The sequence below is a fragment of the Ciconia boyciana genome, chromosome 1 (assembly GCF_034638445.1).
Source record: "Ciconia boyciana chromosome 1, ASM3463844v1, whole genome shotgun sequence".
Classification (NCBI taxonomy): Eukaryota; Metazoa; Chordata; class Aves; order Ciconiiformes; family Ciconiidae; genus Ciconia; species Ciconia boyciana.
In genome coordinates this window covers 73557891-73574612 of record NC_132934.1, presented here as the reverse complement: position 1 = coordinate 73574612, position 16722 = coordinate 73557891, and the positions used below count along the sequence as shown (strand labels likewise).

Sequence of the window (16722 nt, the reverse complement as noted above, 5' to 3'; positions counted from 1 at the left end):
TTCCTTACGGACTTTACCATATGCTTGCAACTCTGGCTAGTTACGCTAAGCCAGGTTGGATCATGGCATTGGACACACATTGTCTAAATACCATACACCATCAAAAGCCGCTTCCCAAATTAGCTGTTGCTAGGAGAGAAAGCAACGACACAGAAACACAGGAATGGAACATGAACCAAAATGAACCAGGCTAAGTTTTTCAAAGGAAACAGAAACATTGGGGTTTCTTCACAGAGCTGGCACTTATGAGGCATTATCATAGAGTTCATATAGTCATGTCCACAGCCTCTTCCCAGCCACAGTCCCTTTAACTCATAGCAGTTAAAGCAGCTATCACAGACAAACAGCAAGGAAGCTCAGAAATCACTTTCCTTATTCTCATCATACAGTGGAGCATAAAAAACACCTTGATTTTTTACAGTTCTGTACTTGGAACTGCAAAGCACTGAAGTTAGTTTTGATTTGTAAATGAAAGTATACTCACTCCCTATTTAATCTTTTAAAATCCAGTAGGGGAAGTTATTTCAAAGTTTTACTTCAGGGTAGTGGAAGGACAAGCAATAGAGAAGGCTTTTTGAGGTTTATTCCTTGCATTTGAGCGTGCATGGAGATGAAAAGATCTGAAATTTGTGCAATATTAGTCACACTGAAGAGGTCCAAGATAATGACAATGTAAGAGCTAACACAACATCTGCGTGGAAGGAAACCTGACCCAGCATAAGTAATATCTTTCTTGGTTTGTAAAGCTCCCTATGGACTTCATCCAACATATTTCGTAGATCTGCTCTCTTTCTATTCCCCTGCTACAAACTTGCACTCATCTCAAGCTGGCTGCCTTCTCTGCTCTCCACATAACCTCAGCACTTCTGCTATGCAAGCCAACTCCTCTGCAGTTCTTGCTATCTGGAGTAATCTTCCTGTATATCTACACCTGTACAGCTCTTCTCCTCCCCCATCCTCCCCCTCTCCAATTATTCAACTTCATGAATGGTATTACACAGCCTTGCAGTTTTGAAACACAATTCAAACCAAGAAAAAAGAAAACCTTCAGCAAAAATAAAGCCATTGGAAACAATGTGGTATTATCCAGCATACACAGCTGTATGTAGAAATGACTGAACAGGAAAAATACAAGGATGAAAGCATGAGTGCATGCAACATTCAGAATGAGGAAAAGCTGAGAAATGAGCCAGCTGAAAGTCCTTACCAGATGCAGAGGCTCCTGCATTAATCCACACTACTCCATGCTTGCTATCCTGCTGGGCCCTGCATATCATTTCCAGAAAAGACCCTTAGAAACTTTCACTAGATAAACACACTGTTTAAATATCAGCAAACTATTCTGTATACTTAATATATGAAATTTCCTTGATGGTGACTGGCTGCCTAAACAACCTGGTACAAGGCCATCCTGCTTCTTGCTCAGATTTGCAAATGACATGGCTGTCACCCTACACATGTGCCACCCATATTTACTGCTCACTGGCCAAATCTGGTTGGCCATTCAAATGCAGATAAATTGTTGAGGACTACATGGGCAATGGAGAGAACCCTACCTTTTGAGCAACAGTCACACTATGCTTAGGTCAAGCTTGAAGCACAAGGAGAAAGCTTTGTGTTTCCCCTCACCCATATGTGAGATTACTGCTCTCTGTTAATATCTCCCCCTGCTAACAATTTCTTGTGAGGTAGGACAATGTATTTTAGCACTGCCTAGCAAAGCCACTCCCAGACCGTGTACTTTGTAAGAGCAATGATAATTCTTTGAACTTTCAGGAAAATAATGATAATATCTTTTTTTTTTTTTTTTTTTTTTTGGGGGGGAGGAGGGTAATTAAAACAGTGGCAGTTACTTTTTAGTTAAATATATAAGGGGAATGCTAAAGTTGCACAATTAAGCAAATCAGGAAGTGACAGCCTGAATTATACTCCTCAGAAACAGGTTTGTGTAAATATCACATACCATTCCTCAAGTAATACAGTAATGTTCATTTTTCCTACAGTATCTTGTAGCCCTGTGCATTTGTTAAATGAAGAGATCCTACAGAAATTATCCATAGGGCAGCACATGACAACCACTACTTACACTTAGTCTTCCATATACACTACAAAGCAACAGTGGAATTTCGGGGATATAATTCTCTTACCTAATGAACCACTTCAAACCTCTCGCCTCTGTTCATCAAAACTCTAAGTGGAAAAAAACCCAAACCTAATTCTTTTTAAGTCCTTCCTAAGGGAGCCAATATTACTGGAGAACATGAAATAATGCACCAAATAACGGTGATCTGACAGTGGGGAACAAGCTGCAAAAGTGACGGGCACACAGCCAACTCAGCAAAGACCTGAGGAACCCAGTTAAGGTACCAGACTGCGTACACGTACTGATCTTCAACATGGCAAAGAGGAAAATAATGGAAAAAGTTGACAAACGTCCCCCCAGTTCTGCCTACTCGGAACAAATCTGTATTTCCCTGCTGTTAAGATGCTTTTCACTAGACAGTAAGATAGATTAATAAAAATATACCTTCCAGAAAACATCTAGATTATGAAACACTTTAGACAACCAACCTTGGTAAGAACAGTGGACTTTTACAAATTAGCTTTGAATTCACAAAACTCATGTCAATGAATTAAATTGTAGCCTCTGGTTTATTCCAAGCCACGAGGTATGAAAAGAATGGTAGAAACCTTAAATATTTGGTCACTGGGCCCTGCATATTTTGCAAGCAGCAGGCATTTCCATAAGCCTGTTAACCTCTTGACACAAAGGATCACTTATGGCATGTAGGAAGCCTTTCCAATCCATGTTTTTTCTTTCAAATTAAATTAAAAAATAACAACTAACAAAACAAAAGAAAGTGATACAGCAGTCTTTTCCCTTTACACTTGATATTCATGTGATGATCAGGATACCCTAAACAATGTTTTGCTTCAGAGAGGTTGAGCAACTGGATGCCTTACAAGGACAGGTAAAACATCAAGCCATCCATATCTAAAAGACCAAAATAAATTCCACAGTTGCAACAGTAGAATCTGAGAAATGGAAAAATACAAACACTTGCTGAAGATTTCAAACAAAGGGAATGGAAAAAAATCAAATGAAAATATACTCTGGAAAGCGAATGGTAACATACAACAATCAAAATACTTGATTAAACATTTTAACATTATGTAGCCTATTCCAACTGCTATTACTATACTGAAATAAGTTTTTTAGACAATCTACAACTTCACCACAGCTAAAATGATGTGAAGTGAATCCCCTCAGTGAGCACTACAACAGACACCTTACCAGACTCTCATCCACCCTGCAGCACGAACATTCCATCAAGACCTTGATCTTGCAGGAACCTATAAACATCCTGAAGCCATAAGCTTAAGCAAATGTTTATGCTTAAGCAAATGTCATGATAGGCTGGAGAAGTGAAGTTAACTCAATAAAGCAAATACACTGTTCTTGCTAGTTGGGTAGTGGGGAACTGCTTCTGTCATTCCAGTTCACATGACCTTCCTCTCCAAAAAAATTGTCTTGCTCATGTCAAGATCCAAAGTTTTTGACAAAAGAGAGAGAAGTCGTAATCTTCTTAAAGCCAAAGTCTTGATGCTGATAAAAAGGCAACAGCAATTCAGAAGGCAAGATAAAAGTACTAGTTCAATGGGGAATGAGAGTATGAATAGGACTGAATATGCATCAGTCAGGTTTAAACACTATTTAAATCATTAGAAAACTGTAGAAAGGAGTGGCATACAAGGAGGTTGTATTCTCAAAGAAGGAAGACTGAAAATCTCTCTCAGTGTTCGTATTAGACACATGAATGTTCACCCCAAAACATGTAGCATGTCACAGAAGCAGAATGGCTCCTGGCAAATGGGATGACTAAAACAGCCCATGACACTGCTACTGTGTGCCTGGTATTTGCTAAGGCACCTCTACATGATCAACATCAGCTCTTGCTGCAAATACTGCCACAAGGGAAACAGGAAAAGCGGGCAGCAGGACATATAGTCATGGCTACTATTAAAAATGTGAACAGAATTAAAACTGTATGTAAAATGGAACAAAAAAGTAAAGCCAACAGTATTTTTAATTAAAAAGCATTTAAAAAAAAAAACCAAAAACACACACCCCCACACCAAAACCTTCAACGTGAACAGCGAAGAGATTCACATTCATTTAAAGGTTTTATCTTCAACCATCTGTGACTTAACTGTTATTATTTTATAGTCATATATCACTTATTGCTACACACTGTGAGGAGTAGGGGAGGAGGGCTGGGGGAAAGACATTTAATGACAGTAAGCAGAGTACTTACTAATTTAAATAACTCCCAGAAATGTTCTTATCTACTGAACAAACATTCCAGTGTTTTAATTAAGTCAAGCAGACAGAGATCAAATGAGCATGTATATAGCAATTTAGGAGTAACTCACAGCAGTGTAAGATGCACTTTTGTTCCTGAGGCCAAGCTGAGCCTTTGAGTCTTTTTTCCCCCCTTTAAGTTAGAGTACATGGGGAAAAGCATTCTAGAAAATACGTTGCATGGAGGCTCTTTAAGCTACTTTGCTATTTACCCTAAAATTAAATGTTTTCAGCATTTAGTTGAGTAGATAAATCACTAGTAACACTGTTATTTAAAAATAAATCTGCTGCTAGGGAGGTAGAACATTCAGCAGTACAATTTCAAAGATTTAGTCAGAATTACCAACAACTGATCAAAAGGAAGGGTTAACATCACAGGAATCAATGTCTACTCACATTACTTCTGTCCATGAGTGCAAGAAGCTGGAGACCAGACTGAGCTGCAGTGGCCTCCCTGACACGGATCTGCACAACCACAAATTTCACAATGCCTTTGAACATGCATCATCAGGCAAAAGCCTGATGAATCCCGATGTAGGAAAGAGTCGCGCCTATTTGTTTGCTCAGCATCTGTCACTGCTACACATCCAACACTAGAATTACGTATGGGTGCAAAATGCACGGCTCAGATGGGCCATCAAATGGCTCTACCAGTCTGCCTATACAGGAGGGAGGAAGCAAGGAGACCACACCAAAGTTCAGATCGTCTTCCTTACTGTGCTTTTGTGCTTAACTAAAGACAAGGTAGTTTGGATATGAGGATAACATGGGTTTAAGAACAAGTAAGACTGACAGGCATGCCCATGCAGTTGCCGGACGGTGGGTCACTTGATTAGAATAGCGCAGAGAGGGGAAGAATATCTGTTTCCGAGATGGGAGGAACAAGAACATTATTTGGGCCTCTGTGACTTCATCCCCAACTATACTTCTGCCTCATGTGCAAGACACTTAAACTCTACTAAACCTAATCCACAAGTAAATGCAGCAGCCCTTGATTGCTTGAGTATTCCTAAACATTTTTGATCTTCTACATGAATTTGCTGTCTTTGAAAATGTTATTTCTATTGATTTTTTTTAAGAGAAAAGGTTTATCTTTAGAAAGCACAAGTGGAGTAACATGTCATTGGTCACAACCTTCAAAACACCTTGAGTCTCCAGTCAAACTGAGTCAACAAGCAATGCATTACAGAAGATAAATGTGGGTGGGCGGGTGCATCTTACAGCAACTATTTCTCCATGTTATAGAAAAACAACTTAACAGGCATTCTGAAACATGAGCAAAGAGTTGAAGGTGCAAAGAGGTTGCAGTAAGATCATAGTCACGTGAGAATGGAGCAATGCCCCTAAATGGCAGAACAACAAAATGATAGAACAAGTCTAGGTATAGAAATATTTTTTTAAAGTAGCCTTCCAAGTGATCTGTTCCTCATAATGTAGAGGAATGGAAGAATTTTCTATCCCAAAAGAATCTAAGAATATACTTCAAAAATTGACTTCAGCAAGAAACCAGGATAGGATAAAGAATAGTGTGTTTCTTCCGTTATTTGACAGGAGAGTTCCTTCCCCTTCAGAGCAGCAAAGAGAGTTTTGCAAAACTTCTCCATTACATTACAAAACTGTTATGGAATACTCCACTTCTTAGATATATGTCTACTCTCCCACATCAGCATAATAATTTCAGTTGAAACCAAGGCAGACAACCCATAACCAGCAAATTTATGTCTTACAGCTGTCTTTACCTTATCACCAATCATATAAACATCTGGGGCCTTGATTTCAAAACAGATTTTAAATACTTCAACTAGTCAATCAAAAATTTATAGGAAAATGCTCACTATATATAGACCAATTTAAAACCCACAGCTCTAGACAAATTTCATTGTGATTACTTAGAAAGCATCAAAGTGCTGTAGAACTGGTTGGCTGTATACATCCAAAGAATAGGATAAAAACAAGCCCAACCAATTACAGTATGCATCTGGAAAAGGGAGACTGGTGACACATGAAGATACCTCATGTTTATGTTTAAGATTCAGGAGTCAAGAATAAGGACCCAAACTCTTTGCATTTAAGTCTAGGCTTAGGTAAAGGATTTGGAAGGGAGGGACAGGACCCCAGCAACAAAGAAAACACACATTGATGCCAAATAGTTTTCCCTGAGTCTGTGAACCCAGTTAACATCAGCAAGAGCTCCTAAATGCTCACTCCCTTAGGTGTTGACTCGCATTTTGTACTGACCCTTCATTTAACTTCAGCTACCCTTTTTCAAGATCCTAAATTCATGTGTTCACATATTCCCCATTCTCAAGAACTCAAGAGAAAAGGCAAGCATGAATATAATTATTAAAATCCCCCAAAGTTACACATAAAACTTATTTTCAAGCAAGAGACCCAAGTGATCGTCTTTTAAAGTTTGAAACCAAGAAGACTGTATCACTCCCATTCTTTATAAGTATTTAGAAGTCTAAAATTAGCATTACTTTTTAAATAATGTTTAACTAAAAAGATGTTGGGCAAATTAAATGGGAGAAAAAGAGTATTTTAAATCTTCACTTGTAGAAACTTTACATACATCATCTTCATGATGGCTTTTGCCTTTTGACTAGATAACTTGTCCCATTTCTCTGCTATTCTAACCCTTCATCTCTCAGTCATCATCATTACAAGACAGGTTGCTATTGGGAAAAGAGGCTAATAGATTATATACCTCAATAGGAACCCCTGCAGTGGAAAGGACAAACCAGCAACCATGCAAGACAAGCATGTAAGCATGGAGGTAACCTTGTGAGGGAAAGTTTTCAGATAGTCAGCAAGAGGCAGTAGGAAAAGGGTAGAAACATCTCTTTGTAGAAAAAGAGAAAGGAAACAGAGCTTTTATTGGGTAAGGAAAAGAGAGAAGAGGTGGAAAATCGGATTTCAAAGATCAAGGGTTAAAATAGACAGCTTAAAAGAAGCATACAGAAAGTCAGGAAATAGCTACATGAGAAAACAGTAGTAGGTAATGACGCAACTCCTTCTAACCACCCAAAAGAGCAAGCTACGTGCTAAAGCGTAAGTCATAAAACAACTTCAGGGAGTTCAGCAGGTTCTAGTCTCTCACATGCAAAGCAGGCATTTATGATGGGGAACAGATTTAACTGTGGGGACTAAAGAGAAAGTCATAAAAATTATGATGGTACCCAATATTTCAATGCTGGAGATACAGAAATCACTAAATGGAAAGGGAGCTAGAAAGCTCCTGGGAAGACACTTGGAGCACAGCAAGAAGAAATTACTTTAAGGGTAACAGGTCCTTCAGACAAAATTATAACAACACGTTCAGACAACAGAAAGACCCAAGGCACGCTAAGAGCAAGCCCTTTGTGGAAAGCCCAGTAACGACTTTAGAGCTATCTACAAAGCACTTCAGCATCCTTGCGAATCTCATCCTGAACATCTTGCCCACTGTCACACCAAACTCTTGCCAGGACTGAAAACAAACCAGATTTCCCCAGTCCCAGTTGTGTTCTCCAGAAACTAGAAGTCAAGACACATGCATGTTCTCATTAAAAATGTCCAAGGAAAAGAACAGGTCGTTAGTTTCTGGAGCGGTATTCATGCCGGCCTCTCCTCCTTTTCCCTCTCCATTCTGTGCCTAGGAGACTTTTTTATATTTTTCTCCATGAAAATAAAAGAACTACCGCTTGTATGAGACAGATGCATGAGGAAAAAAGGAAGTAAAGGCTTTGCTGTTTTTGTAAAGGTAATGTATTGCATGAAAACAAATACAAATGTTAAATTGCACTGCAAGCTTGCAATCCTGCTGTAACATTCCCCAGTTACCTCAGCCTTGATATGGAGGAAGCATGGTCTCTCCAGGGGACAGAACAACACAGTCCCAGCCAAATCAAACCTTCATGAGCCAGAAGCTCCTAATTCATGTGCTAAATTACATGTAAAGATTTTATAACATGAACTCCCAGGGTCAGAGCTGAAACTGAAACACTTCATTTTAGAGTCCCAAGGAAGAGACAACGGTGTATTTCCCCTGCCACCTCCAACACACATTTGGTTTTGGTTGCTTCTATAAATTTTCTTTTCCAAACACACCCCTCAGAACAATCCTAAAGCAGAAGTGTCTCCTGCTGCTACAAGTTTTGCTCACAGTATCTAAAGGCCATCATTGATTCAAATTCCACTAGCTGGTAATTCCCTTTATCATTTGTTAAATCAGTCCTAAATCTACAGAGTATTGAAATAAGTGCACTGCAGCAGCACACAGCTATGGTCCACTGATCCTATTCAGACCCCCTATCCTCACAATTTTTTTTTCCAAGGAGTCAGAAATGCAATATATCTGGCTACCCCAGCATCAACTCAGTTATGATACCTGCAACATTTAACCCAAAGGATGAAAACAGTAACACTCAGGAATAAGAATTAATGACTGGGAAGGACAATAGTTTTATGTTTTGGTAATATTAATTTCAAACTCATTTATTTCTAGAGACTTGCTCTACAATCTCAGTTGCACTGTCCTAATCATTACATCATATGCTTTTCCATATGCCTATAGCAAATCCAGAAGAGAAGCCAAAAGCAACAAGTCTCGGTACACAATCTTTCGCATTCTATCCTCGTTTTTAGGACATATATATTCATTGCAAATCTTAGTATACATGTGTAGGGAAGTAACTAGTGTATTAGAGAATACAAAAAAAGGACAATTTACTAATTTGAAAAGCATATTTCTAATCCACTCTGCCTCTTTCTCTATTGTGCTCTTGAAAGCTCGGGATTCAGTTTCAGATTCCCTAAAGACAAGGCTAACTCTCTTGCAATTAAGGAAAACTGACAGGACTGATACCTCTTTACCCATCACCTGAAAGAAATTATGGAGGGCACTATCAAGTTTGCAGATGACACTAATTTGGGGGCAGAAGGGGGGAAGATGGTTCAATACACTTGAGGGCAGGGGCTGCCATCCAGAGGGACCAGACAGGCCGAGGGAAGGGGTCACCCGGAGCCCAGTGACATTCGTCAGGGCTGAAGGCAGAGCCCTGCCCCGGGGAGGACGAGCCCCGGCAGCCACACAGGCTGGGGCCTGCCTGCCTGGGGAGCGGCTCTGCCAAAAGACTCAGGGCCTGGTGGGCAGCGAGCTGGGCACGAGCCAGCAGTGCCCTGGCAGCAGAGACGGCCAGCGGCCTCCAGGGCCGTACCAGCGGGGACGTGGCCAGTAGCTCGTGGGAAGAGAAGGATCATCCCCTCTGCTCAGCACTTGTTAGACCGTACCTGGAAGACGACGTCCAGTTTTGTTGCCCCCCAATAGAAGAAAGAGATTGATAAACTGTCATAAGTTCAGCAGAGGGCCACCAAGATGGGCAGGGGCTGGAGCACCTGTCCTGTGAGAAGATACTGAGGGAGCTGGGCTGGTTCAGCCTGGAGAGAAGATGGTTTCAGGGGTCCTAACAGCAGCCTTCTTGTACCTACAAGGAGGGTTATCAAGAGAATGAAGCCAAGCTCTTCATAGTGGAGCATGGCCAGAGGTTGAGAGACAACAGACATGAATGGAAACCAGAGAGGTTCAGACCAGACATCTCTTCCACCTCTGCTGGAATTTAGTTTGTCAAATATGGGAAGTGCCACAAAGGAGAGGAAACAGCATCCTTTCTGTGAGGAGGGGGTCACTAACCAACTCAACTCTCTAGAGAAGAGAGGTGTACAGCACCTAAATAAACTGCCTGCTCACTACAAACAGCTTTGAAAAGAGCTGAAAATGCAATATAACTTCTCTGAGAGCTTTTAAGATCACCACCTTAGCTTTGGACCTGACTTTGGACTTCTTCCTTAAGTTCTAGTCAACTAAATGAATTCCTGATTGCCAGGAGGAGAGAGCACTGAAGTTTATTTGTTTTTATGGAGTAGGAGTGTTTTGGTCTTTGTTTTTACCAAGCTAACTATGTATGTCAGTAGCTAGTAACTAGGCTTTCCAAATTTAATTCCTCTGTTAGCATGTGCTAACATCAATATCATGTGAGATGGATCACTCAGTGTATCTAGTACTTCACTCATTTTTCCTCTGATGAACAAGTCAGTTGGCATCAGCCTATTTAGCAAAGGCATCCCTTATTAAGACCAATGCATTAGAATTACCAGTTCTCATGAAATCCTGAATCAAAAAGGAGAGCTTACTGATTGGTTCTGATTAAAGGGAAGAAAACAAAAGAAGGGGGGAAAAAAAGCAAGCCAGCAACAACAACAACAACAACAAAGAATCCTTCATATCTATCCCCCATAGAACAGGCAATTTTCAGAGGGATTTGTTCACAAACAGCTACAAGGATGGGAAAAGCAACACCGCCCTGGCCCTCTGACATCCAGGTTGATGTCTGCTAGGAATGGCATGCAGGCAGTTTTCACAAGCTGCATTGCATAACTGCATAGGGCTCAGCACCGGACAAAAGGGTGGGACTGGGAGCTCACAGGGAGTATTTGGACATAATTTGAGAAAACAGATTTTCAAACAGGCCTTATTAAAGAGGCCTCCAAACTTTATCAGCCCCAGGAGCAGCCGTTGTTTTATCCAGTCTAAACCAGAACAACTTACTGACTGCATTTTTTTTTTTCCTGGGAAGTGAAGGAATCAGTCTGGCACACTGATTCGTGGTGTACTACACTGCCTTTCCTCAGCTGGAACATTCCTTCAGCATCCCATGAAGGGCTATTAAAAAATCAGTAAATCACAAGAACCATCTGTCGCCTACAGAGAGGAGGGAAAGGGGAACTACAGTGGGTCTCCTTCTTGCTGCACAGTGTTGGCTCCTTCCTGTTTGTGAGACTAGCCCATGTTATCCTGAGAACTGAACACCTACATCCAATATACAACATTTTATCTGTTTAGCTCAACTTTAAGTTGCATAGGAAGAAGGCATAAATCTGATGTCACATGGGACAAAAGACAGCATAATGGTATGGTGGGAGAAAGGACATCATCTGTCTCTTCCCTTCCCAACAAAACCTTCACCAGTTTTTGTCTTTTTTTTTTATGTTACATCATCTTCTTCCACTTTAGTTGACATCCCTCCTTTAGGCTAAAAGCCACTATATGCTAGTGAACAGATAGTAAAAAAAAATGTTTGTAATCATTCTTATAAGAGAAAAATTGGGTTGTCCATTAAAATTCACTCTTTACAACAGTGTCTGCTTTCAATTTTTCATTAAAAGAACATTGTACTGAACTTCATTCACACCAGCAGAATATTTTTCTGCCCTCTGAGCAAAGCTCTTTACTCCTCTGCTATCACCAAAGCAGAGAGAGAGTAACATGCAATTAAGCAAAGAGAAAGGTGATGGTATATACACCCGTAAATGAAAGTGAATTAAAAAGGAAAAAAAATAGGAACTTTTAAAAATCTCTTTTAAGAACAGTATGTTTTTGCTTTTAGATAGACATCTAATCCTCTGTGCCTCATCAGGAGGAAACACTACTTGTCATCAAAGGAAGTTATTGTTCCCAGTTAATTAATGACTGTAACACGCCTTGGGATCTTGGAATGTAACATATCATTGCTATTACACAATGCTGAGGTCTTTTCAATCAGTTAAGTATTTCTATTAATGTGTATAACCCAAGTGTGTTGCACTGTTTACTTTGAGCATATCCTGTCAGCAATTTCACAACCTACCCCCAATTCTGCAAAATACGGTTTGCAAAATCCACAAATACCTATAAAAATATCAACCCTTATTGATCCTCAAATAAGATCCACATCCTACAAATCTTTTAAAAATGCCACTGCTTACTCCAGGCATTCCTGCTAAAGGTGGGATTATCCAACAGGACAAAAGTACACAGCGTTACAGCATTTTGCAGAAAAAATGCTTTTGTGATTCCCTGTCCTCAACACTGCTCTCATGAACTTGCGGAGATGCATACAGCAATTTCCTTTCCAAGTGCTGCTCCTGCAGCAACCACTGCACACGCACACCTCTCCTTACTGCACACAACTCCTCCTGACTTAATGGAGCAACGTGCTGCATGCGAGTGTAATAGTCTTTGCAGATTGGGGACCTGAAGGGGTCCCAGTCATTAAGCCAGAAAATATTAATTCCTTTCTATATCAAAAGACATGCAGTGAAGACCCACATTTTTTACTTAAGATCAAAGGACATCATGGAAGAGACCATCTTTTCTGATTTAGAGTATGGACCTCACAGGAAAAGAGTAAGTATTACATACTGCAATACTTTCCTAATACACATATAGCTTTTACCTCACTGACCTCTTTACAATTTCACATTTTCTTTGATAATCATCCTTCTCTACCTCAGGGTTTGAAAGTGGGTTTTATAACTTCTCCTTTAAGAACAAAGGGAACTTAAACCAAAACAAAACCATGTCTGTCATTGCTAAGTGGTGCTAGACACACAGAAATATTATTTATAGCAACCAAAAAGATAAAATGAATCAACACATACACATAGAGTGCATATTTGAACAATTCAAGTTTGGAGATATGGAAAATCATCCCAAAGGTTTAAGAAATAAAGGAAAACAACATATTTCTATTCATAGACATAGAAAATTTCTGTTGTGCCTTAAGCATTTGCCAACAGAACAAATTGAAATTTGATTGCTAGAACCGCACAGCAATAAAGAGCGCCCCAGTCAGAACCAGCATAAAACCACAAATAAAAAGCAGTCCAGTGTGCCAAAGGCTGCCTGAAACCAGGAGGAGGCTAACACTCTTTATTTAGAAAGATGAAAAAGGAAAAGTTCTGATGTGGTTGTCGGAGGGGAGCACGTTTCACAGCCACTGAGCTGTGGAAGCACAGAACTGTCCCCCCAGAGCTTCCCAGCCCCACGCGAACAGCCTCAGCTCCTCACCACAGCCCTGCACAACAGCACCGGCTTCTGGCTTTAAGGTCAGAACAAAAACTCTGATGCCAAAGAAACATCGCAAGCAAAAGCTCTGGCAGGAAGAACAAAGGAGCAGCACTGAGAAGTTGCTCTCCCCTCCGCGTCTCATGGTTGCAGAATACAAAATAGTTAACAAGTTGGATGCACACTAAAAGTTAAGTTTAGAAATTAATTTAAATATTGGAAGCGGCAAGATGATGCATCTCTTCTGGCCCTGCAGATACAGCCAAGTAGAGTCCAACACTAGCGGGCTTTCAGATCGTAAATCTTAACTCTGATAGATCAAGAAAACCAATGGGTAAACTGGTGCTGTCGAGCACTAAGACTCACTTTTTGGATCACGTACAAAGAAACCTGTATCTGGTCAACTTGCCTCTTAGCTTAATTTGCAAAGCACAAATATCCCTTGCCTATACACATTGTTGGGGATCTGTCGGCATCTCTTCATTCAAGCTAGAATAGCGTTCACCAAACTGCGCTTGCACTTCTCATCAGGGTCTATGGCCTGAGAAGGCAAACTGCCAGAAAAGAGCAGCATTTAACACTGTAAAATGATACATTGCTTCAACTATTTTCTTCTAGGAGAAAGAGTGTACAAACAGCAGTATTAGGACAACGAAAGGGTCTCTGCAGCCCTGCTGCGATCCCACTGGGAAAGAGCACAAAATGGTGAGAGGTATCACCAAGCACCACCTACGCTGCCTGGTTCAGCAAGTCATTCCCTTGGAGGTCACCAAGGTTTATATGTGGTTGTTCAGAACAACCACATATAACAAAAGCACATTTACACAAACTAATTAAAAAGTCAGTAACAGGGTAACCAGGATGACAATGTCAAACAGCGGTGTAAGAGACATGTAACATGGTGCTAAGTGTTACCAAACCCCTACTGCCACTGTAGAAGAAAGCACATTTTAAATAGATAATCTAAACATGTTTAACCTTCTTCAATTCAACATTTAGCTCTATCTGACAGCATTTCAAGAGCACTCGTTGAAAGAGCCATCCTATTCACTTTAATGAAGAAAACTGTGGTAAAGCTTACGTGAACTAACTCATTTACTGCTTACTGGCACGAAAACTGATTTCTTTTAAATACCTGCTCTAAGACAAAAATTACTGCCAAAATACAGGAATGCAGGAACAACTTTAAAATATACTTCAAAAAATCTAATTGAATTAAACTCTCCTTCTAGCTATAAAATGGAAAATTCTTATGTACAGGTTTTCCCTAAGGTGAAATATTACTCACAAGGTTGCTTAGTTATCAGGTATAGGTTTAGAAGAAGTCTCATTTATAATAACGACATAAAATGAAGTACAGTGCTTTTGACCATTAGGAAGTTGTATTTTAACCAGGCTAATAAGTCAACACACCAACACAATGGTGTGTTGATGTGTACTTTCATAAAAAGTGCCTTTTTGGAATCTGTTTTAATATGGAATTCTTAAAAATATCGTCACATGCTCAACAGAACATAAGAGTGTAACGTGATATTATTTTCTCATATAACGCTAGCTGTAGGACACATGACCTAAGAACATGAGTGTGTCACTTAATGGCTACAGATCTGGATCCTCCTGAAAAAGATTCACTCACTCACCCAAATGTTTTCCTAATCTGATTTCCACACAGTAATGTTTAAGAGCATAAACCTTTTTTTTTAAATACATTCTTGATGCACTGGAATTACTTGCCATTCCTCAGGACAGGAAAAGAATATAAGAAAACACAAAGTAGGCGTAGAATATTGAAATGTAGTAACTCTCGGCCTACCAAAAAAATAGAACAGGTTCTAGCAGAAACCTGCATTCCTTGGCCTTTTTTTCTTATAACAATCACAAAGAACAACATTCTAGTTGATTTAGGATATGCTACATAGCAGAATTTTGAGTATTTCTTTTAAACAAACACATCCATCAAGTCACAGCTTAAAACAATTACAGACCTTTGTTCACTGGTAAACTTAAAGCTGGCAGAGTAAGATAAAAAATTCAGCTGCAGTAAATTTCTAGACAACCCCAAGCCAAAATAAGCTCAGTTTTGTTTTACTGTGTGCTTTTGTTGGTTTTATTGTTGCTACTACACCAAATATCCTGAATCAAATACAAACACAGGGCACTGAGTCAGATTATGGTAGCTCCCCATTATCAAGGTTCTTCCAGGCAAACCAGAACTCGCCCCAAACATTCAAGCTTGTTTCTCTTGACCAAATAAGATCCTACTTTTATTTGTGTTTAGAAAGAAATATAACAATTAGCATAATTTTAGAAATCCATAAACTAACAGACAGGGTCTATTTGACAGCTGTTAATGCAGTTGACAGTGTCTCCCAACAGCCTAATGCAAATAACTATAGTAGTTTCTAACCACACTGGCTGGGTCTCTGGGATCTCTTCACCTGTAACACTCAAGCCATCATACAAGTAGTAACTATGAAAAGGAGACTATATTCACACTCAGAATATTTGCTATTCAGCAACCATAAAAAGGGTTGTTTTTTTTTCTTTAAGATGTGTCTTCCAGACCAGAGTAGAAAGTAAATCTGCTCATGACTAAGAAAATTTAGTAATGAACCTGGATGTATTGACCTAGCTTTAAAGGATAAAAATATTGAAATTAAGAAGCAGGAAGTTCTTCCATATTTGGCCCTAGTTACTGAAGACAAACTATCAGGTTTCATTTTTTTTGAGCAAAATAGTTTATAAATGACATCTATTAATTCTGCAAAGATTTATTGATATGTTTTTATTGTTTTTCCTTAATACCATGTTCTATCATCTAATTTCTGTTACAACCACAAGCAGTTAAAGATTGCACATTTGAAACTGTAGTATCTTGAGAAGGCATGAAATGCTGAAAGGCTATGAACACCTAATTAATGGACCTCTTCCGTACCTTGATGTAATCCATGTTATCCCTTGGAGCAAGATATGGAAAAGAATCTGGGTAATAAGGATAAGAGTAACAGAAAGCCTTTTTCTTCCTTCATCTGCAACAAAAATATCTTGTTTCATTGTTATTAAGCAGTTGAAGCAACCAGAGTCAAAGTGAGGTAGCACATGGCAGTTGTGGCTTTTTCTGAATGCAGAAAACAAAGCTGCTCTACTCAAGAGCAGAAAAGGGGAGACCCAAGTCTACATCCTGTTTTTCTGCCTTTTTCTTCAGGATTCAACCACATCTGGGTTACATTTCAGTATCCCAGTGGTTGGAAAGATTTTAGAGTAAAGCATCATTGTTTGTGGGTTCTACCTGGGAAGGCAGACGAAATCTTCTGCCCTACTGAAAGAGGATAATCACACAGCACAAGTTGAGGGACAGCCATTCAAGCCCTACCCTCTGTTTAGTTATGAAGCCTCTCTTTATATTTTCAGGGAGAAATAAAAACCATTTTCTTCCAGCAGAATAGCTGGTTCAGGGGGAGAGATGCCTGGAGAAACAAAATGGACTTGTTTTCCT

General features: G+C 39.6%; 1 protein-coding gene across 6 annotated transcripts in view; it reads right to left on the bottom strand.

Moving 5' to 3' along the window:
* PDE3A (phosphodiesterase 3A) overlaps positions 1 to 16722 on the bottom strand; it is a 267927-nt gene that overhangs the window by 162963 nt on the left and 88242 nt on the right. The window contains exon 1 of one of the 6 annotated variants that reach the window (XM_072874511.1): positions 4760 to 4846. The exons of 4 other annotated variants lie outside the window; for them this stretch is intronic. In XM_072874511.1, coding sequence (XP_072730612.1) covers positions 4760 to 4774 — 15 coding nt within the window. In that variant the 5' untranslated portion in view covers positions 4775 to 4846. Of the gene's footprint in view, positions 1 to 3295; positions 3452 to 4759; positions 4847 to 16722 lie in introns of those variants that run through there. One more of the 6 variants, XM_072874520.1, reaches the window with a different exon arrangement.